General features: G+C 34.3%; 1 protein-coding gene across 3 annotated transcripts; it reads left to right on the top strand.

The window, feature by feature from the left end:
• Positions 1–7,236: 7,236 nt before the first annotated feature.
• LOC142354067 (putative transporter SVOPL) lies at positions 7,237–20,034 on the top strand. 3 transcript variants are annotated; one of them, XM_075406341.1, is made up of 6 exons: positions 7,237–7,444; positions 13,160–13,196; positions 13,420–13,693; positions 13,865–14,097; positions 17,188–17,340; positions 19,111–20,034. In XM_075406341.1, the coding sequence occupies exons 3-6, from the start codon at positions 13,437–13,439 to the stop codon at positions 19,983–19,985; spliced, it is 1,518 nt and encodes a 505-aa protein (XP_075262456.1). In that variant the 5' UTR covers positions 7,237–7,444; positions 13,160–13,196; positions 13,420–13,436; the 3' UTR covers positions 19,986–20,034. The 3 variants fall into 3 exon arrangements, with proteins under 3 accessions (XP_075262456.1, XP_075262457.1, XP_075262455.1); XM_075406342.1 differs by lacking the exon at positions 13,160–13,196; XM_075406340.1 differs by lacking the exon at positions 7,237–7,444 and having other exon boundaries at positions 13,190–13,693.
• Positions 20,035–22,767: the final 2,733 nt, after the last annotated feature.

The raw sequence follows: 22,767 nt of genomic DNA, 5'->3' as shown, positions 1-22,767 counted from the left end.
CTCTGATTTTATTGTTTTTTGTTCATAGCTTATTTTTTCTTTTTAAAAACATTTTATCATTTTGACTCTAGGTTTACATGTCATTTAATTCGTTTTTTTTTGAAGAGTTAGTTAAATGAATTAACGTAGCGTTTTTAAAGCAACAACGGTTTTTTAAGTATGGCTGACTTAAAGGTCATTACTTGGTGAAAAGCGCGCGGGTAGGGATCACTGACAAATTTTTGCTGAATTCGGGTTAGATGTTTTCTTGATATTGCATATGCGGAAGTTTACTCTGAATACTAGTGACTTTGATCCAATTAGGCTTGTTTCCATCTTCTCTTCCCCTTCAGACGTTTTTTTTCTGGAAAGCATCGTTCTAAGGTATTTGCCTACTCTATATTAAATTTTGTCGCCTGCAGCATCAAATATCTCAGTTTTGTTTCGGGATAGTTGCTTTGGGTTAGCAATTTGTGAAAAATTGTCCCCAAAACAGTTTTTGTTTCTAATATAAATTGTTTTAATTTTCTCCGATCACATTTTTTTCAAACGTTGAAATGGTTAAAGATTAATTGAGTAGGTCTTCAAATTCAATTTAAGTCAATACGATTTTGTAGTCAAAATGAGAGAAATGCTGCTGTTCTTATCCGATTTTTGTCGCATTTATACGTCATGGTTTATATTGAATCATATTGATCTTTCAATCTTCTGACTGATAAAAGTTTTATCTCCAAAAGGTGTTGTTCCATCATCTATGGAACAAAAGTTATTTACTGATTAGAAAAATGAGTTCCCAGTTGATAGATTGAATATTTACGACAGAAACTTTTATGAGACAACTCATTAAACATAATACAAATAATCGTTTTTTTGAAGTGTCAGTTATCATGCCTATTGTATGTCTGCTGGTAGGTGGACTAAAATTTATCTACAAAAAACAACCATGAAGAATTTGAGTGATAGAATAGAATTTCTCAGAAAAAAACTCACCAATTGAGTTGAGCCTATTTTTTGCGTAGTTGTTTCATCAAGGAAAACTAGGGCCAAAATTTTGTGTCCCAGGGCGAGGGTTACTATTAGTCCACCGCCAATTAACGGGGATAAGGGTGTAAAAGTTCCTTCCACCCTGATTTAAAAGAAAAAAGTGTAAGAGCTCAAAAACTCGAAATTACCATTAAGTTACACTTTTTGTGTTATCTTACATACACTCTTTGCTCTGGGTGCAAGCCAATATTCGATAATGAAAATTTACAAATTTTTTCCACCACTGAGTCAAATTTCATTTTTTTCACAAACATCTTAAGCTTGAGAGGTACAATATGAAATTACATCTCTGTTTTCACGGTTGGTTTGTAAAATATTTTTTACATTCTTTTCATGATATGATAAATAGAGCAATTCTTAAAGCTGGCATTTTTTTCCCTGGTTCAATTTGCCCCGGGTTCAAAGTCAGAATTAGACAACTAAACGCGTGAAATCTCTGCACTTGTTTCCCCGTAATTTTGAGTTGAAACCCTCGGCCCGGGTTTTATTTTTCAAGAACATAGAGACCTCGAGTCGTCAAATTTTGAGTCAATTTTTTGTTGATTGATTCTACTTTAATTGGGTACTTGGCTATACTGCGTTAGTATTAATCATAATTTAAATACAGCTTTTTCATGTCATCAAATGATCTTTACAATGGTACCAAAAAGCTACTTGAAGCACAGTTTGCGCTCTTTATGCGCTTTTACGCAAAACGTTTGATTTGAACTAAGGCATGAAGGAATGGGTGACGTCTTGAAGTCTTAAACGAGATTTTTTTTCATTCCTTGCGATCACACAGAAAAGATGGTTAAGCTGCTTTGTTTGCTTACTGTCTGCGAGGCTGCTGCAATTCGAAGTGTCCTATTTTAATGGACAGAAAACAAAAGCAGCTCAGCTTTAAATCCAAATCTGGTGGACGCACAAATACCACAACACAAGTTTAAAGGTCACGGAGTCTCCAGCGATGAAATTTCCCGGGTTCCTTGAAGAAATGAAGAGAAGTTATTGACAAAAAAACGAGTCAAATTCGAATTCGGACGAGCGATCACTTATGTTTTTGGTTAAAATGCAATCAAAGGGGTTGAAGCTGTTTGTGAGATGTGCGAACAAGCTGAAGGTTCTTGTTTTGCCTACCAATTTGAAAAGTAGCATTTTCGAGACCTTAGTTTTCAAAAAAAGACAATGCTTCTGTGAATAAATCAGAAATTTTCAGCAAAAGTCAGTGGAATGGTCAGTAAGTGTCCCGATCTGAATCCAATGCAAAATTTATGGGCAATTTCGACGCAACAATAACAAAAAAGACAGACAGTTCTTTGAGAATATTCGGAAGAAAATTGTGGGAAAATGGTCTCAGAAGTCGTAAAAAACTTGTGTGAAAACCATACAAAAGTATATAGTTGATGTTTGAAATACAACAACGTTATGAATCATTACTAGTGAAGTGATATGAACTTAAATTGTTCTGCTATTTGATGCCTGTGGTTTTTTTAAAATTCCTTAGATTTGGGTAGCCTTTTGATACCATTGTGTAGGCAGTTCGTATAAGACGTAAAGAAAGCACATTTGATAGCTTATTTCAATATCACAAGTGGCTTTTCATAATTCTAACTATAGTTTTATGTTGATGCCTTTATTATTTGTTACAAAAAACAATACTGAATATTTTTCTCAAAAGGTAGATGTAGTCAATATTTGCTGACAATATTGGCAATGAAATATTACAAACACACCTATTAAAAAATTTTGCCATTTTCCTCAGCCATTTAGCTTGCACTGTAGTAATACCTCATCTTCTTGGGTTTTAAATTTTTTCAAGAGTCCAGCCTTTAAACTGACCGAGGAGCATTCGTTTTATTCTTACAAATTACAGCATCATATATTTTATTTTTACATTTTTTGTTTTTTTTTCAGTTTCTTTATGCTTCCGGGTTGCTAATCAAACGATTTTATTTGGCATTCATAGACGGTAATATTGATTCTTGTTAATTATATTAGGTCATAAGTGATTTGCATGAACTCTTGGTAGTCATACAATGGTCTTATGATCAAGCCTGAAAACTGAATAACTTTCATTTTCTATTGAAATTATGTACAATTTCTTGGAAATAAGACAAGGTTATATATGAAACGTAAAAAACCGACTGGTGCCACAAATTGTCAAATGATGATATCAGACTACATAAAAATTTTATATCGCATTTTCAATCCACAATTGATTTTTTGTTTGCGTTAGAAAAACTATTTTGAAATTTAAACATCTTCGCAAAACGAATTTGAGGTTAAATGTAAAGAAAAAATAAAATTTCATCTAACATTATTCTTCTAAAGGAATATTCATAGACATTAACTGGCTTCCAATAAATTCGAAAGTGTGGATATCCTTTTGAACTTCCTCTTTTATTTAGTGCTCTTGGACTTCCTCTTTTAATTAGTGCTTTTGGACTTCCTCTTTGATTGATATTTTATGTTAGGGTCCTTTGGCGAATCACAAGGTGATGCTGGGGAATCATCAACCCCCCACCAAACAAAAATAGAAAAACAATTGGTAAATTATTTATGAAAAAATGTATGATTCTTGGTAATCATACTAGGTGGGTATATGATTTCTTGTTAACCATACAAGGATCATAATTGATTTCTTGGTGGCCATTCAATGGCCGTGCAAGGATATACGTTATATTATGATTTATATGTCATAAAATATGATCCTTGTATGTCTACTAGAATTGGCGATCCGGGCTCTTGAAGGATTCAACTTTTTTGCAAGGTAACGCATTTGATATCGGGATCTGGTGCTTACAGACCAAAACGCGAGGTTTGGTCAAAAGATAATTTAAGATTAGCGGTGAATAGCCGCGAAAAAAAATTCATTTCAGCGCCAAGCGCCCGCAAATTTGGCGGTGAAACCGGTGAATTTTTGTAAGATTTGCGGCTTTTAGCGGTGAAAGTTTTTTTTTCAGCGCATTCACCGGATTTCTTAAAAAAAAACTGACGTACACGGGTTCGAATCTCTCACCTCCTATGTGTCAACAAATTCTTATTCCACTTCACCATCTTTCACTTAATTCATTGATATTTCTGTGAATTTAAGATGAGCGTTGAATTTATCGGTGAATTTTTGTAAGATGTGCAATTTTGGCTGCGAAAATTTTTTCACCGCATCCTGGTAGCGCTGATTTTTTTTCACCGCATTCCGGTGGTAGCGGCAAAAAATTTTCTTTCAACGCTTAAGCGATGAAAAACAAAAAATTTTCACTGCATTCATCGCATTGAGCGCAAATCTTACACTTTTTATTCAAATTCACCGCAAATCTTACATCTTTTAGCGATTTTATCGGTAATGCCTGGACCCCGAAAACAGGCCCTCGAGTTGTTCTTGGGTCTCAAACAGGGCAATATACACTCCAGATATTATGTAGGTTTCGGTATTCCAATGAGAGGATTCAGACTAAATTGAGTCCGTGTAGGCCTCAATTCATATTAATGTCACCGATTATTTAATAAATCGGAGTGGAATCGATTTCGGCTATCAGTTTATTCTTCTAAAATTGCAGCTTTAAGCGTGCACTGAAGTAGTGCCTGAAATTATTTTTTGTTCCGACCCTCTTGAGGGGGGAGGAACTATATACTCAACTGGGTTTTTTTTTGTTCCATGAATTTTCGCCGCTCGATATATTCATCGTAGAGAGTTGAGACTGGTATCATTAGAAAGCTCGTCCAGCGTAGAATATGGAATTAAAAAGATTTTTTTAATTTTCGTTTTCTACAGGGAGTTATCGAGGCTTAAACTTCTGAGAAAAGAAGAGTGAATTCACATTGTTTTTATTCACATTTTCCGGAATTTTTGCCTAAATTTTCGTCAATTTTGCTAAAATTTGTTATAGTTTTTAAGAATAGTGTCGTTGATTTTATTTTTGAAGACGAACAAGCATTTTTGATTGTTTTGATTGAATTTTTTGGTCAAAAAAACTGGATAAGCATTTCAAAATTTAGGCTTTTTCATCAACAACAGCACGAAATAAGCTACTTTAGTCCACTTTGATTAAATTTGCCTACAGTACAACCCCAAACAACACTCATACAATCTTTGTAGACTCAGATGGGGGCTATTTCTACTTCAGAGGCCGCAGAGAGTGCCTTGTAGTTAAAACTTTGCCGTTTTTTGCTAACTTTACTCGTTGATTATCAAAAATGCAAAATTTATTTCGAGTTTCAACTCAGAAATTATCTATATCTACAACATTCGAAAAATCAATTGTTCTTAACGGACAATAAGTATTAACCGGGGTAGTTTTGGGCCATTCTTGGACTGTTACAATCCAAAAAAAACCGGGTTGTAATCAGTCGGTCTTTTTTTTTTTAAAAAAAAGACTTTTTTTAATAATAAAGAACAGAACATATCAAATCAAAGCTCAGGAGTGATAGATCCAACCAATTCGCTTGCTAAACAGCTCCAGGCTAATGCATTTAGTTTTTTAATTGAAAGTTTATGGTCATTTCTTTTTTAAAAATAATTGACTTTTCAATAAATAATGGTTTAATTAACTTTTCCTCTATTTTTTTCTTAATTTGTTCCACTTCCAGCTTAGTGTCAGCAAAAAAAGGCTGCTTCTTCTTTCTACTGAGTTAACATTTATTCTCGGTTGCAGTTTTAAGCCTGAAATTATTGTTTTCTGGCTTTGATACTACAAGATTTTAGATTTTTGTTTGTTTTGATATTTGCCAGTTTTTCACGTTTTCTAATTTTGTCACATTATCACATTATTGACAGTTCTCATGTCACCTTATTAGCATTCAGATTAAAACACAATTGAACATATTAAAATCCTGAAAGATAAAAATCATCGTTTTAATGGCCTCGACGCCTCTTTCTTGAAGAAATCAATTGAATTTTTTAATTTTGTCTTAACTGTCATTTATACTTTGTCGTTTCGGTCGTATGAAATTTCCTGTATAGTGATAGCTTTCATTGGCTTTTCATGGAAGAATAGAAAAACCGATATTCTGATATTAGCAGATAGCTGATGGCTTTTATGACTTTCAAAGCCATCGTTTTCCAAAATTAAAGAAAAAACTTTTTTAACTTCGCAATTTTGTTCTTTTTATGTTTCTTTTTGTTACCTAATCTCGTTAGTTGATTACAGGTCATATATGACACTATAGGTGTCAAGGGAATAAGAGGGATTGGTGTCCCAAAATCTTTTTTTTAAAGATTTTGTTATGACCCTACTGGCTTTGACACCGCTTTTTCACATAAAAAAATTAAATTAGTTTGATTTTTGTCATATTTGACGTTCTTTTTGTAGATGCAAGAAATATTCTGGATAATTACAGGTCTCGAGGCAAGTTTCAATTGAAATTTTGTTTGTTCTTTGTTGTTCTTTTTAGCCGCTCTAAAAAATGAATAAGGTCAGGTCTTAATGCCCTTCTATAGAAGCAGTGGTAATCGCAAATTTGTGGTAATATTAATTTATTCCTAATGGTATTTAATACTTTGAAGTTAATTGTTTCAAAAAAATAAGTTAATTTTTTTTACTTTTCTGTTTTTGTTCTTTTTTGTATAATTGTTGCCAAACCTTTTTATGGACTGGTCGCATATGTTTTCTGGTGAGTTATAAGTTATTTTTGTTTAGTTTCAGGTTTATCTGACGGTATGTTGACTTTGTTATTAAATTTAGTTTTTAAGAGGGACATAAATTTTTTGATGTAATTAATGTTTGTTGTTGTTGTTGTTTGATTTTGCTGTTCGTTTTGACTCGCTTTCTTAATATTGACATATTACAGCAATCTAATGCATCAATTTTTACTCCACTGAGTTATTTGTTTTGGAGGTTATCTTATCGTTCATACAGAATTTTTTGAAAAAGACTTGGGCTTTTTTGGGATTCGCAAAAAATAATTTTTGGCTTTTTCTATCTGTTCCTCATTTAGTAGACAATTATGCCAAAATTGTGGATGGGCGGGGTCGGAACCTTATGTGCCATTGCACATTACCGAGCCGCCTTGTCTCAATAAAGAGACGTAAGCTGTACACAATATATTTTACAACAAATCTTTCAAGGTCGTCTGGCGGTTTAAATGCTAGCCTCTGTGCTTTACAATTACAACAGAATTCGTTTTCCATGGTTGTTTCCAATAGTAATACGCTCCCTCTATATTGCATGTGTTTTACAATTTCCCCGTTCTTTTATTTTCAATGGAAAATGTTTTTACACCACGGCGCTACTGAATTCCGCTATTCCCAATGCGCTTTCATTTTTTACAGACGTACCGAAAATGTGCGTCAATAAATGCTCTCAATCGTCTGGATAACAAAAATAGAAATAATAAATTTGTTTAAAACTCACCCATCTACCTTTATAAACCGTTTGGAAAGTAATTTGGAACTGGAAACTGGTGGCACCAAGCACTGCGACATTTTTTTCATCAGTTTCTCAAGGTCAGTTTTCAAACTTGCACTCCTGTCCACAGACTATTCGCGACTTAAACAAAACAGCTTATGATAGAAAAGCTGATTTTTCAAAGCAGCCCGTAGAGTAGACCTAGACCCACGAAAGTCCATGCTCCGCCAAATAAGGGTATGAATAGAACACGCTTGATTCGAAAATACTTCGAAAAGAATCATGCTAGACTTAATTAATTACTTGAACTTTGGCTTGACGCAACTTTTGTCACTCTAGATTTTTACGAACTATCAAACAAATTTTGTAACTCTAGCATTTCTTGTAAATAGAGAGATTGTCCTATTATATAAATAATCAATTATATGCCGGTCTAGAAAAGCTGGCTCATAAAAGGGTTTAAAAGTTGTTTTAAAAACCTAGGATTTGATAGTGCGTACAGCTATATCTACTTGGCGCGGAATCTTTGTGACGAATTCATTTGATTTACTGGAAACCTTTTGACTTCTTGAAGTTGCGATGAAAAATATTTCTCTTTGCATTTATTTTTTGAAACAGGCAAAACTTTTAATTGATTTTATTATCCAGTGACTACTATGAGATCTGCGGGCTCAAAACATTTTCTACTATCTTATAATTCAAAACATATTTTAATCTGAAGTTGATCAACCAAAGTCTAAACCAACCCAATTTAAATTTTTAAACCCAAATTCAAAAATTCTTAATTCTATTTTTGCAATTATTTTAAAAATTCAGGATTTCGGGATTAAATAAATCAGCGTTTGAAGAATGTAAGCTTGCTTTTACACACAGAGCCCTCTTTTCTTCATATGATATATCAGCGAAATCAATTTGAACTGAACAAGAAATTTCGCTTTCGGACTTAGTGTTTAACACAATTTTCAGCGCTTTGTATTCAACACGGTATATGGATATGCTTCATATTATCGAAACCACTTTGAAGTTCAGAGAAGATACAAGCTGGGAAACATTCAAAATGCTTTCAATAAAAAATTGTTCGTTTCTGAATGACGAACAGCTTTGTGGGACATAACACGATTTGATAGAATGTTTTCGCGTAGTTTTTTTCCATACGGCGGACTGAAGTTGTAAAACTAACTCAGATAAAGTCCTCAAATTTCTAGAAAAAAAGTTCTAATTTGTCAACTATATTTTTTTACAAATAACAGATGCAGGAAAAAATTCTTGGAAAAATTCTCGAATCAATCGACTTTGGAGACGGAAACATGAGAAAAAATTAGTCAAACTAATGCGCATGCTCCAAAAATTGAAAAACCATGCCCACGCCTCTCATAAATTGTTTTGGCTGTCCAAAATAGATTTAAAATTAAACAAAAAAATTGAAATCTTACAGAATTTTTGTACGGTTGAAAAGATATTGGACAGAACTTGCCTTCGATTTCCGGCCAATTATTGTAAGATACTTCAATTTATAGCGTTCAAGTTAAATTGGCTGCACTTCCATCTACAGTTGCTAAACTGTGTTTTAAAACAAGAACCGATCAATAATAGCCGATTTGTATGAGTTAAGTGCCATCATTTAATTGTAGGCAAACAAATTGAGAAACTTTTGTTAGTGACTCATCTAGATTGCGATTATTCTAAAACCGTTTTGATACAGCCTAAAAATAGGCAAAACCCAAGACAAATGACCAAAATTACACTCAAGAAATTTTTGCCCAGGTCTAAACCTCGACTCATGAAAAGACAATGCTCGACCAAAATGTGCCATGAAAAGACCATACTGGACTCATTTGAGCTATGAAAAGACTTTAGCTGGACTTTAAGAGATTCTGGACTTTAGCTTGACTCAAATTTTTCGCAAAAGACTTTAGCTGGACCCAAAATTTTAGAAAAGACTTTAGCTCGACCCAAAGTTTGTGCTGGACTTAAGCTCGACTCAATGTTTGCAAACAAAGTCGAGTTAAAGTCTTTTCATGGGTCCATCATTAGTCTTTTCATGAGTCTGCTTTTCAGCCATTAACGTTTTACCTGCAATATTGTATATAACGTAGTCAGCATATATGATCCTGCACCTTTTACGATTCAAAAAAACCACAAATACCTCAAAAACCTGCATTATTTTTTTAAAAAGACAGCTCATAATATTGGGAAGGAAAACAAACTGAATAACGCCGAAATTTTTTCATGGCTAATGGGACTAGGACCAATACTCTTAAGCTAGCTGGTTTCATAGAATCAAGTAATGTGGTAATATACTCGATCTGCAATAACTCTTTATCTTAAGATTTGACAAAAATCTTAAGTCTTTTGGCAGATTTCCAACTGATTCTTAAGCTGGACTGCTCTGGTGCAAAACTATTTAGTCTTGCTCCGGTTCTGCTTCTGTATGTACAGAAGCAGGAAAAAAAATTAACAAACTTTGAATTTAAAAAAAAAACAGACTTATGAAAAGACTAATGGTGGACCCATGAAAAGACCTTAACTCGACTTTGCTGGTTATTAAAAGACTAATGCTGGACCCATGAAAAGACCTTAGCTGGACTTTCTTCGTTATGAAAAGCCTTTAGCTCGACCCATGAAAAGATATTAGCTCGACTTTAACTAGGAAGCTCGACCGTGTAATTATAGTCAATATTGCCCCCCCCCCTACTAGACTTTTAAAGTCTTTTCATAAGTCGAGGTCTAGGCCTGGGTGATGTGCAAGGGGACAAAGATACTCTTGATGAGAAATTTGGTGAATGCAAAGCAGTACAGCTTAACTCGCGCTGACGTTATCTCATAGCAGAAACAGTTTACAACGTATTTCCACTGAGATGCAGAAAAATTCTAAGTCTCATCCTTTAATGAAGAGAGAAGATGTTTTTCTTAAAGGACTGCATATGTGGTGAACTTGTAAATTCCTTATGCGGCGGACCAGTCAAAAACCTTGGAACGACCATGTTGGCGTTTGTATTTTCTATGCCTGCTAAGGACTACATGAGTAGTTTCCTCGCTAAAAAAACACATCATCTGCAGACGAGATGTTCCGGCAGAAGAGATGTTCCGCCATTTTTTGTTCCGGCAGAAGATAGAAGGAAGTATTTTTATAATCGGATTTGAAACACCATGAACTGCAATTGAATACATTAGCTCTATGTGTTGCGAAATGTGTTGTGAAGTTTTCTGAATAATTTTCAAGACTTTAAAATGAGCATTTTTTTGCCGAATAACGGAATACTAATTTTGAGGGACCAAGCATTTTATTCAGGCGACTGGTCTTACCGAATTCAAAATTTTTGAAAAAGTAAACTAGGGCCAACAAGATACCAAGAGAAATGCGCAAAAAAATTGCAGCTTTTCAAGTTCTTAGTTGGATTGAAGAATGGCACTAGATCAACAACTTTACTATCAATGTACACCGATTGAATGTTGTGAAGATTTAAAAGATTTCGCACATGTTCACAGAATCAGTTATTGAAATCTCAACACTTTCAAATGTTGTATTGTGCTACTCGGCTTCGATTGTTAATTACCGTGGAAAGTCAAACTGTTCGTTTTTCATGAGCACCAAATGAAGACACGGTTGTCTTGATGAATCAGGAGATGGACTGATGGAGTCAGTTTTTATGAATTTGTTTCAAAATGAATGACGAAGATATTTATGTCTCCATGCAACGTAATGTTGCATAACTATAAAACCACACAATATTAAAAAAACTAAATTACGAGACCAACACGAAATAAATCTCAAAAAGAAGTTTTGCACAAATTTTCAGTCACTACATAAATTTTGTTCTATTCACAGTGTAAAAATTGAAAATAAATTAGGTAAAATTTTCCTTTTGTGAATTTGCGAGAACTCGTCGTCATCGTCGATTTCATTTTGATATCCATCTGGTTCAAACTCAACAAAAACCCACGCTGAAGTGAATTAACAGCCAAAAAATGGTGTTCAGTATCAAAAACTAACAAAAAATATTAAATTATATAGAAGAATTCAGTGCTAATTGTTCATTAAACTCTCAGTGTTGGAGCAAACATTTTCGAAAGACCAACTTGGAAAAACAACTCAAAATCCGACAGAAACTTTTTCAGGGTGGGCGCAACCGTTTTTTTAGGAAGCCTTTCATCTCATTTATCATTCTATATACCGCATTTTCTGTCCCAGAAAATCAGTAACTAAAGCTGACAATTGTTCTTTTTTCAAATAGTCTAGTACCAAAGAAAATTCATTTATTTATGGTGCTTGGTTTTTTTAATTGTGACTTTTTCTGCACTATGTTTTAGTTTAAGGGTTCACTAACGGAGAACAGCAACTAAAAAATTTAGTCTGGCCATATTACATAACATTCTGGAGTCCAATTTCAACTTCCAATATCGACCTCTTTTTGGTAGAATAATGACTCAAGTTACGGCTTTTAATCTGTTCTGCAATTTTTCTCAAAAAAATTCGCCCAACATAAAAAATGTCATCACGAAAATGATTTTCTGAGAAAAGATCATTTCGAATTATCGAAACAGTTGATTGAGTGACTGGCAATCCTGCGACTAAAATGTCAGATGCCATCAGAAAATCTCTGCACCTTCTTTTAATCGTGTAGAATGTTTAGAATCCTCAATGAATATTTCAATTTGTAGGTTGTTTTGCTCTTTTTGTGCTTCTTTTTTTCTCGTTGAACTCTATATCGACCAAATCATTGTTTTGTTTCTAAAAGAAAAATTGTTTTTGATCATTATTTGTAAGCTTCTTTCTTTTGAGGAAATGATCTTCCATAATGGCAAGAACACAAATTTTTTACACAGAAGTGTTTTTTTTTTGGTTTTGCTATAAAACTTAAATCTTCCGCAAACTGAATATTTTCAGTTTTTTTGTACTTTCTCTTAAAATTCATTGATGAAGAGAGGAAAAATGAGAGGAAAAATGCCCCATAACAGAATATGAATCTGAATGAACGCCAATTTCATGAGAAGTGTGATTTTTGACGCTCGCAATTGTTGATTCAATGTAGGTCTTTGGAATTTTTGGCAGAAAACTACTTTAGAGAAATCAAATTAATCTCATATGAGATTCAATTTCAATTTTGACTTAAAGATTGTTTAAAAACAGAAACTCCCAGAATGAAGTTCTCGACCCAAGACAGGTATGGACCACACGGACCTGGGTCACGAACAGGGGGCTCCGGTGCGACCGAGCTCATAGTGTGGACAAGTTGTCGGTCGCGCCGTTCCAGCTTGCCCATGACTGAATTGAGTCAGTTCAGTCTAGCCTACAACCCGTCGTCCGTCTGTTTTGTCTGGCTCATACCTAAAAGTGGAACTATGTCCCATATCTGTTTTGTTCCTGCTGCTTTAATCTATTTTTTCTGTTTATTTCCGTCAACCAAAACATAATGGAAAAATTCCGAATCAACACAGAAATATGGGGTGCTCTGAGCTTGAGTGTCGAAATAAGAACCGAAATAGTTGGAAAAATGGCATCAAATCAGAACTTTGAGTTTTAGATAAAGTTTCTCAGAAACTGCTCAGTGCTGTCGTTTCAACCAAACTCAAATTTCTTCTCTTTGGGCGTCATGATTCCATTATTTAGCAGGTTTTTAGACTCTTTTTCTAACCTTCACATTATATGAACATTCTGCAGCGTATATAGATGCAAACTTCAACCGAAATTCCCAACAAGAGTAATGAAGTACGATCTTACAGAAATTTAGCATGAAAGCAGAGAAGAGGCTTTACAATTAGGATAAATGGCGTCTCTAACTTGTACTAAGACTATTAAGTTGTTTGTTTAGACGACGCAGTGAGCTTCACGAAAGCAGAAACCATCAAGTGAGAAAATATCAAAAATATCGTATTGTTGATATTGTGTTAAGCTTAACTAGTATGCTGCATAAAAGAGCTTTCGTTTTATACCGAATATTTAATATCTAAAACCAATATTAACTATGGTCAACGCCAAAAACTTCAAATTAGTCTAAGTCTAGCGTTTTTGTAAAATTATCTTTACATCGTACATATAAAAGATCAGTTGTTCTTTTTATTATTTAAACAGCGACACCCCGAAAAAAAATGAGCGATTCGAAGTACAATTCAGTGAAAACCACGGATGAGATGAAAAATGGCGAAATTACACTACAAAATGACAAAATGGCCAGTAGTGGAAACAAACAGTTAGACTGCCAGTCGGAGAGAACAAAATTCTCGCCTTCAGAGGTCATTTCTCAGCTGGGGTTTGGACGGGCTCAAATTGGATTCGTGTGCGTTTTCTTTTCCACAACTTTCAGCCAGTTTCTACTTGTCAACATGATGGCATATCTTTCCACCAGGTAACAAGAATTATTTTTCCATTGCCGTTTTTCCCAATTTTAAGCAAAATTCCTCCCCCTTTTTTCTGATCGTCTTTGCGGTCTGAGCTATTGATGAGGAAAAATTGCGGGCGCTAATTTTTGTGCGGAAAAATTGTAGTGATACAATCAACATGCTGATTTTTTCTGCAGGTTATACGTTGAGTTGGGCTTAACAGCAGAAATGCAATCCATTTTGAGCACGGCTTCCTTCGCTGGCTTTGCAATCTGTCATCTGTTTTGGGGGTGGGTGGCGGATCGGTTTGGGCGGAGGACCTACGCGCTTGCTTCTTCACTTTGGATTGCAGTGTTGAGTCTCCTTTGTGTAGTTGCTCCTACTTACGGATGGCTTCTCGCCTTCAGACTTCTTTACTCTCTTGCAGGAGGTAACATTTAACAAAAGGATTTTTGTTTGCTTCAAACTTGCTTCAAAGATTGGGGGTTACCCATTATAGCCCCCCCCCCATGAAATTATAACCCCCATTATGGTATATTTACCATGATTGGATGGGAGGGGGTCTATAGGGCTATAGGTTATCTGACCACTAAGCTGGGGAGGGGGGTCTATGATGGGAAAGACCCAAAAGATTTGCATTCAAAAGCCAGCAGCCGAGAGAGAAACCGCAGTGCAGTCTTTGGCCAACTTTGCCAAATTTTCGGCCAACTTTATCGATATCCTCAGAAAAATCCTGATTAAAATTCAGAAAGGTACTGAATCTGGTTTAACACAAAATATTCTCAAGCTTACCTAAATGAAGCTAGCTCTCCTAAATCCAGTTCTTCTATCAAATTTTAATCAATTTTCGTTGCGTAATCAACAGTTATATGACCTACCGGTGAAATAACGCGTTAATGCCCAGTTAACACTACAAAATGCGCTTTGTCTTTAAACTACGAGTTAAATTATCACACTCTTTGCACCGCTGTTGCGACATAGGAGTGCGTTAAACTTGTAGTCTAATGGCAAAGCATATTCCAGATTGATCCTGTCCCCCCCCCCCCCCCACCCACTTTAGTGGGCTTATATCTTTTACGCCCCCAGGCGCATGTGCTAAGTTTTAAATAGTAAATCAACATTTATAACAACATATAGTTTGTAACCGGGGCGAAAAAAACAATGGGGAAACACAGAATAGATCCCCTATTCAGTAGTCCAAATTGATTGTTGACGTGCTATTTTACCTTTAGGTTATGCAACTCTTCAAAGCTCACTGAAAATTAATATAAGCAATGAAACTACTGTAATTGCAACAAGATTTGATTTCAAACAATGCTACACGGTTGTTATCGTCATCTCAAAGTTCTTTAACTACTCGGCTTCTCAGTCGAGCCAGCCAAATTCTCGATGGAAATATCAGCCTTGTCTTAAAATAAGCCAGATCGACTCATTAGAAAAATTTTTAAATTGATGTATGTCGTGAATGGCGATACAATTTCTCAAAGTTTTTGCAACTTGTAAACGTTAGAAGGCTGGCTTACGTATCAGTACATTGCTTCGAGTCAGTTGAGTTTTAATTTTAAGGTTCCACGCACTATCAAGATCATCAGGGAGACCTGGTGTTGAGCCAAAGTTGGATTAGTAATGAGTCAGTCTAAATCCGCCTGACAAACAGTACCGCTTTAAAGAATGGCGGGGTTACTACTTTTTAGTAAACAAACAAGGATCATATATGATGACAAAGAGGTCATATGCCATTTCTTAGGACGATGCTTGTATGACTATTAAGAAATCATATATGATTTTTTCATGATTATTGTGATATCATATATGAACTTCGTAAGATTATCAGTATATCATAAAAGGAGAACGCATTAATGAGACAACTATGAGGAGCAAGAAACCATTTATGATTGATGTATGTTTACAGGGAGCTCATATATGATATTTGTTTGATTACCGAGGAAACCAGATATGATCAGGAACGGCTTTGAACCCAAAGAAAGTGATATAATTGGTGTAATGTCGAAAAATTTTATCAAGTCAAGTTGAAAAACCGACTGCTGAGACTTTTCCGGTATGTTCTGGGCGTGTTTTCCTCCTCTTTCCTCAACGAGGCTGGGCAAAGGCTACGGTGGAGCAACAAACACATAATTATAGGCGAATTGAGGTCAAACAAACGGTGAAAATCTGCGCCCTTAACTCTCCCCGATTAAAACCAAACAAAACAATTGTAACTTAATATGGCTAAAGTACTGTCAAAAATTATCCCAAGCTGAATCAAAAAACAATTGTTTGAGATTTTCCTGTGTTTTCTGAAAGTGTTATTCAATTCAAAACAAGATTTTCACAAGTTTTCATATTCAAAAGGTATATAGAAATAAAATCAATTGGAATCCTTTTACTAATTTAAATTTTTTCAATTTTTATTTCAATTGTCTTTCAGTTGGTTTTAAATAGCAAAAATGCCGAAAAAATTTTTGCAGAATTAGAAATTAAAAAATCTGTCAGATTCCTGCAAGACTTTTAATCTGCGCTAAAAGTTTTTTCATGGATTTCAGTTTTTTAACTTGTATCTTAAACAATAAATTTCCTCAAATTTTTCTAATTGGCTTCAAAAACAATAGCACTCCGATTTATGTTTTCGCCTGAGTTACTTTCTTTGCAGGTTCCAAATCATCTTGAATATACTCATCACTGTGGGTCATAAAAACATGTATGATCTTCTATGAATATATATTTTTCCAAGCTCAATTTTAGTTGAATGCGTTTTGGAAACACGTTCATTCTTTTTAACTGTCTTTTGGAAGATATTGTTTTTGGTTTTTGAGCTTTGTTTTCTTATCAGGAAATCATAGATTCAAGTATATATCAGTGACTTTTCATACACATGTACTTTTTCTACCATAAACGAGTTTCTCATTGGTTGTTCAGTGAACTTGTGATGCTAAATCTTGAGCTCTGTGTAGTTGTAACTACATCTAAAAATTTTCATATACCGATAATGTGCTTGTGATAAATTAAGGATATTATTTCCGACGTATTGGTGGCATTAAAACACTTTTTATATGGGTAAAGGCAAAAAAGAACAACCGGTTGAAAAAACGCAATGAAACGCATTAAATACTTGAGGCAGTAGCAAAAATAAGTACATCCTTTCCAAAGTTTTGACTATTGTTTTTTCTGTCTCCACGCTAAGAAAACAGCGATATAACCCAGTTTGAGGTCCCAGACAGAAGCAATTATGTCCAGAGCGAAGATGAACGCACGAGGGGGCGTCGTGCATTCAAAATTACATAGTCTGTAATCATCAAAAGGCAGAAAAGTCGAAACATGAACGCACGAAAGTCTAGAAATAGACACTTTCAGTCTTTGAAGGTCTGAAAATATTTGCTTCCGCCTGGGACCACAGCCGGGGAAAAAATTTTCTTTTGATACCCTCTCAACTGTCCACTGATTTTCAGCAGCCACCATATAAGTCTGGTTTTTTATAGATGCTTATTGTAGCAGGAACTGAAAATTTGCCGAAATTTTTCAGCGGCGACGAATATTCTGCAACCGGCCATGTATGAATTGATTCCAGCAGACTACCATTGGGCCTCATTTGTGGTTGGAAACCAGTGGTCTGGTGGAGCTTCTCGTTCACTACCTATAATTGGAGCTGCCGTCATTTTCACAAAAAACTCATCAGGCAAGTATCACCCGTAAAACAAATATTACAAGACTCTTATAAATTAGAGTATTTTTTTGTAGGATGTTTTACAAATCTTATGGATGTAATAAGGTATATGACATATTACATTTAAAAACAATTTTAGGAAGCTAGACTTTAGAAATTGGTAATTATATGAATTGTCTATGATGTCTTAGAAAACCTATTACAACTTGTACGATGCCGTACAAAGTTTTTTAAAGATTTCTACGGCTCCTGAAAAGTCTTATAAGTTTTCAAAGTTTCATCAAGGGTGGGCAACTTGAGAAGAGTCATTGTTTTGACTTATATCAGAATTACAGGAATGATAATATTGATTTCTTTTCGTTATTCGATTTTATTATGGCGCTAATAGAAATTTTCTGAACCAAAAACAAATCAAGGATGTTAGGAGATTCTGCTAAAACGAGCCAAAAACATCACTAGAAACATCCCTAAAAACATCTCTAAAAACCATCTCTAAAAACATCACTAAATCCCTCGTTGCAATACAAAGAACTTTTTTATGATTTATCACATTTTTTTCTAAGAACAACATTCGAAGTGCGTTTTTAGAAAAGAAAAACAACAATTTGGGGTAATTGACACTTACCTAGTGTTGAGTGATGATCTTCTTCTAAAAAATTTAGACTTAATCGAAGATGAAGAGATGACAAACTTGCAAAAACAGTTGAAAAAAATCTCAAAACTCTATTAATAAACTTCCCGTGTCGAAATAAATTGGTTAATTTGGAAGAAATTGCGAGTTTCTTGCAAGTTCTTACAAAATTTTGGAAGTTATTGACAGTTAACCATTCGACTTACAAGTTCCTACACGTTAACCGTTTGGCTTCCAAGTTTTTACCAGCTAACCATTCGACTTGAAGTTCATACAAATTGACCTGTTGGCTTAAATCATATAAGCTTACATAAGTTATTTGACTAAAAGTTCTTAAAATTAAAGCTTCCTACGGATATTGTAGCGAAAAACAAAACAAAAACATCGCAAGAAATGAAGGTACACAGATGTTTTAGACAAAAATTGTAGATTCTGGAAACTTGCAAATTGAAATCAGAAAAATGTATAAAAAGTGAAGTGTACATAAACTAGTTGAGAAAAACTTCTGCCGTATGAAGATGAAAATTAAAAATCAATTTCAAAGAGAGTGAATTATTATAAAAAACTTTTTTTAAACGAAGAAATCGGGATGAAGCCTAGTGGGAACTAATATTTATTATTTGAATTTCAAAAAGATCCCTTGATTTAATAAACTTGAGAAGTAAAGGTTTTGTCAACTTAAGTCACTTCATATTTTGTTATCCTAAATGAGCAACTAATCTCCCACGGGCTTTCTACGGTAGTTGCCCGAATGTTATATTGAACTGAAAAAAGGAAAGTTGAGCTCAACTGGAACAAACTCGCAAGAAACTTTCAAGCAAATCTTTGGAATTGCGAGTTCTAACATGCTAACCATTCAACTTGCAAGTTCTTACAAGTTAATCATCTTCTGAAAGAAACCTGAAAACTCTTACAAGTTAACCATTTTTTGCAAGAAACTTGAAAGTTCTTGCAAAAACCTTCGGTCTCAATCTGGGTTTTATTTCATGCCTGCAAAAAAATGATAAGATCTTTTAAACTTTTTTGTCTTGCAAGACCTGATAAAAAATAAATTGAAGCAACTTTTTTTCCAGTTGAAAGGCGACTGTTTTAACAAAAAAGCACATTTTTTTCTATAGAGTTAAATTCATCAACTTTCTTACGTTTTTTAGAATATGATTGGAGATTATACTTGCTGATCATGTGCATACCTGCCCTCATTCATGTAGTGGTGGTAGCTTTCCTGATGTACGAGACTCCAAGATTCCTCCTTTCCAAAGGAAAAACAGAGGATGCAATCAAAGTTCTGGGAAAAATAGCTATCAGAAACGGACGAACTCTTCCGAAAAACTTAGAGCTTATCGAAGATGAAGAACTGGCCAAAACAGCCGAAGAAAATCTATCGTTATGCAAAAAATTTAAAGTTGCGCTATTAAATAGTCACATGAGACGTTCGTTAGCCGGCTACATTTTTATCGGAATCGCGATTCGGTACTTTACAATAACGGTTCACTTTCTGAAAACCGAAATGATCTTTTTAAATGGCCAAACACAAGCTCATTACTGCCAGGGTTCGGAAGAACAAACTTACTTCTTAGACAGTAAAGATTACATATATCTGATTGTAACCCAAATTGTAACTGATATCATATCTTGCTCAACTTTAGTGTTTCAAAACAAATTAAAAATGGGTTTGCGAGCTTTGGGTTTAATTTGTTATGGTATTAGCTTTATCATAATGTTGTTTTTATTTTTGTGCCCTAGTGCCTGGGTTGCGGTTGCCATGGTTTCCGTGGTGCAAATACTAACTTATAATTTAACTGTCTCAGTTATGTTAACCATATCTGGATTACTGCCGACGTCAATCAGGTCCAGTGCAATTGGATTTTGTGGGTTTATCATATATGCTCCGCTGCCAATAATGCCCTATGCCGTCCAGACTCTGGCTAAAAATTCGATGCATTACGTCACAGGTTTAGGTTTGGGTGTGTGTGGTCTGGCGTTTGTGGGCTCTGCGATATTGCCGACAAAAATATACTCGAACTGATTTATTTTAAAAACAGCAAAAATATCAATATTTATCAGAATAAACATTCGTATGGTCAGTATTCCACGTTCATCAGGATATGAGACTAAAAATTGTATAAGAGAAGCGTTAAAAGACAAAATTCTCCGTTTTTGTAATTAATGACATTCTATGTTTCTCTTGTGACACAAGAATTGTCATTTTGTACGTTAATCTTGTAATTCAAAATCTGTTTCATTTTATCGTGTAAGATCTGACATGAACTTTTCCAAAAAGTTATCAGTTAACATCGAGTGGGAACTGGTAAGATCTCTATCAGATTTTTATCAACCCAAATTCTGCTGGCTTGTTTTTATTGAAACTACACCTTTGATTAAACACACAAATTAGAAACAAAGCTGTAGTGGTTCCAACACCAACGATGTGAGGAGTTATTTTTATTACTAGGCTGAAGGATGCAAAAATTACAAACACGAACGTAAAAAAAGTAAGAAAAGACACCAGAAAAAAAACAGTCCGATAGATTGTACTACAGAAAACTAATTTTTATCGCAATCGATTGTGAAAACGCAGAAACGATCAGAATTCATTAAATACCAATAGCTTTGACATCAATATGAACAATTTAGTAATAGCTAAACCCAGAACTTATTTTTCTTTTTTAAACCAGTTTTTATTATTGATGTTAATTTCACTAAAACAATGGTCTCAAAATACTCAAAAAGTTGAAAAATTAATCGACGAACAGATGCCTCGAATTTTTTTGGCAGAAATAGAGAAGAGATGTATTTTCCAAAAAACTGTTTTCCTGTTTCGTCATACTCCTTTTAGTTACCATCTCGTTTTTTTTAAACTGATTATTCGATATTATTAACTGCAATACCAATCTCTCAGCTGAGAAATTAACGATATTCCGGTTGTTTTCATAATCCAAAAATTTCTGATTCAATGGCGCAATGTCTTTTTTAAGGAAGATGTCTGCACACATTTTTCATAGGACTATAGGCTTTCGAAACGGGATAAACAGGCGAAACACATAGGGCTCTATATTCCAGCAGATTTCATGAAACGTCTTTGGAAAACCTGCTAGAACTCTTTCTGCTAGAACCTGCTAGAAAACCTGCTAGAAACGTCTTTGGAAAACCTGCTAGAACTCTTTGCTAGAAACACATAGGGCTCTATATTCCAGCAGATTTCATGAAACGTCTTTGGAAAACCTGCTAGAACTCTTTCGGTGTTCTGCAGATTCTGCTAAATGATTAGAAAATTTTTCTTAGTTCAACATCATGTAAATTTTGCTTAAACAATACTTTTCAGGCAACAGCTTTACTTTTTGAATTATAATTATTCGAGAGTTTTCTTAAAAAAATAGTTCCTCTATTAATTTATTTTAAAACTATAATAATTTAAGCGCTTTGTTGTTTTTTTGTGCGTTTATAGGCCGCCTATTGTATTCAAAGCATTGACCTGGGACAGTTTTTTTGAACACATTAGCTTCCAGAAATACAGCAGTAGATTCGGAAAATTGAACCCTGTTTTTCAGTTCCCTGATCATTTTGAATGCCTACTACATCTCCAAGAAGTTTTCCTCTATCCTGTATGTCAGTTGTTCTAAAGAAGTTGCTTAAAAACAAACGTTAATTGTCAGTTAAATTCGACATCTTATCACTGATTTATGGAGTTTTTCTTTTTTTTTCTCCCTATGATTTTTGTTAATTGTGTTCGAGAATCATTTTAAATTTTTTGAGTTTCAAACTGGGTTATTACGTACGTATAGATTTCAGCTTTGTTTCTAACGTTTTTTTTTATTCCAACAGGTTTCTATCTGAATAGTGGATCTAACGTCGTTTTCTTTCTGATTAGATTAAATTTATTTTTCATTTGAGTGAATGTATTTTTTCTCACTCGTAATCTAACTCGCGTTAACTACTTCTACCTCTTTTAATTGAGTTTTGCTAATTATTCAAAAACTGTTGCCCATATTTTGGCAGGCGCAAATCAGTACGAACACAGCGATCATTTCAGGAGCTAGCAGACAGTTAAAACAGTGCAGGGCTACTCTTAAAAATCCTTCTTTCTAAATTAGCAAAGATTAACAACGAGGGAAAGGATAAGTTTTAATTGAGTAAATCATTTTTATTGTTTATAGTTTGCAGTGTTGAATTTTATGTGCGATCTCACTTTACCGATTAACCTAGTTTTTTCATCGAGTGACCTCAAACAAAAAAAACTAGTTAACCTATCTAGTGTTAACATCACAGTATCTGAAAATGTAGAAAATGTAGTTAGATGATGCAAAAAAAGTCAGACACCGACTTTTTTAATAATGAAAACTAATAAAACATCAATTTTTTCAGTAATTAATATATTCCGGAGTTCCAATTAGTAGTAAGTGTTGGTTTTTGGTATGGGCTTTGATATAACATGGCCTGGATCAAATTAAATTGGGAAAAATCTTTTTATACATGGGAAGCCATCAAATGTAGTCTGTGTTCATCAATTTATACTATTAAAAAGTGTCCAATATGACCTTTAAAGTTGTTTTCATTCCGACAAAAGCTCAAAATGTCTATGAGTTCCTAATTGACTATGGAAACTAATCCAATTAGTAGATACCAAAAAAGCATCCAAATGATTGTCTAGAGTGTGTTAGAGCAAATATTATTGCCAGATAAGATTTTCGTTTCTTTTGATGTAAGTTTTAATCCGATTTTTTTATTCTAAAAGACAAATAGGAGAAATTCCTTTTCATCATGATCTAATTGCGGAAGTTTTTTCTCTCTCTCTCTCTCTGTTTTCTCAT

The sequence above is a fragment of the Convolutriloba macropyga genome, chromosome 15 (genome assembly GCF_964194025.1).
Source record: "Convolutriloba macropyga chromosome 15, txConMacr16.3, whole genome shotgun sequence".
NCBI classification, from domain to species: domain Eukaryota; kingdom Metazoa; phylum Xenacoelomorpha; order Acoela; family Convolutidae; genus Convolutriloba; species Convolutriloba macropyga.
Note: the sequence above shows the minus strand (reverse complement) of the source record. Positions and strands in the feature narration are given on the sequence as shown.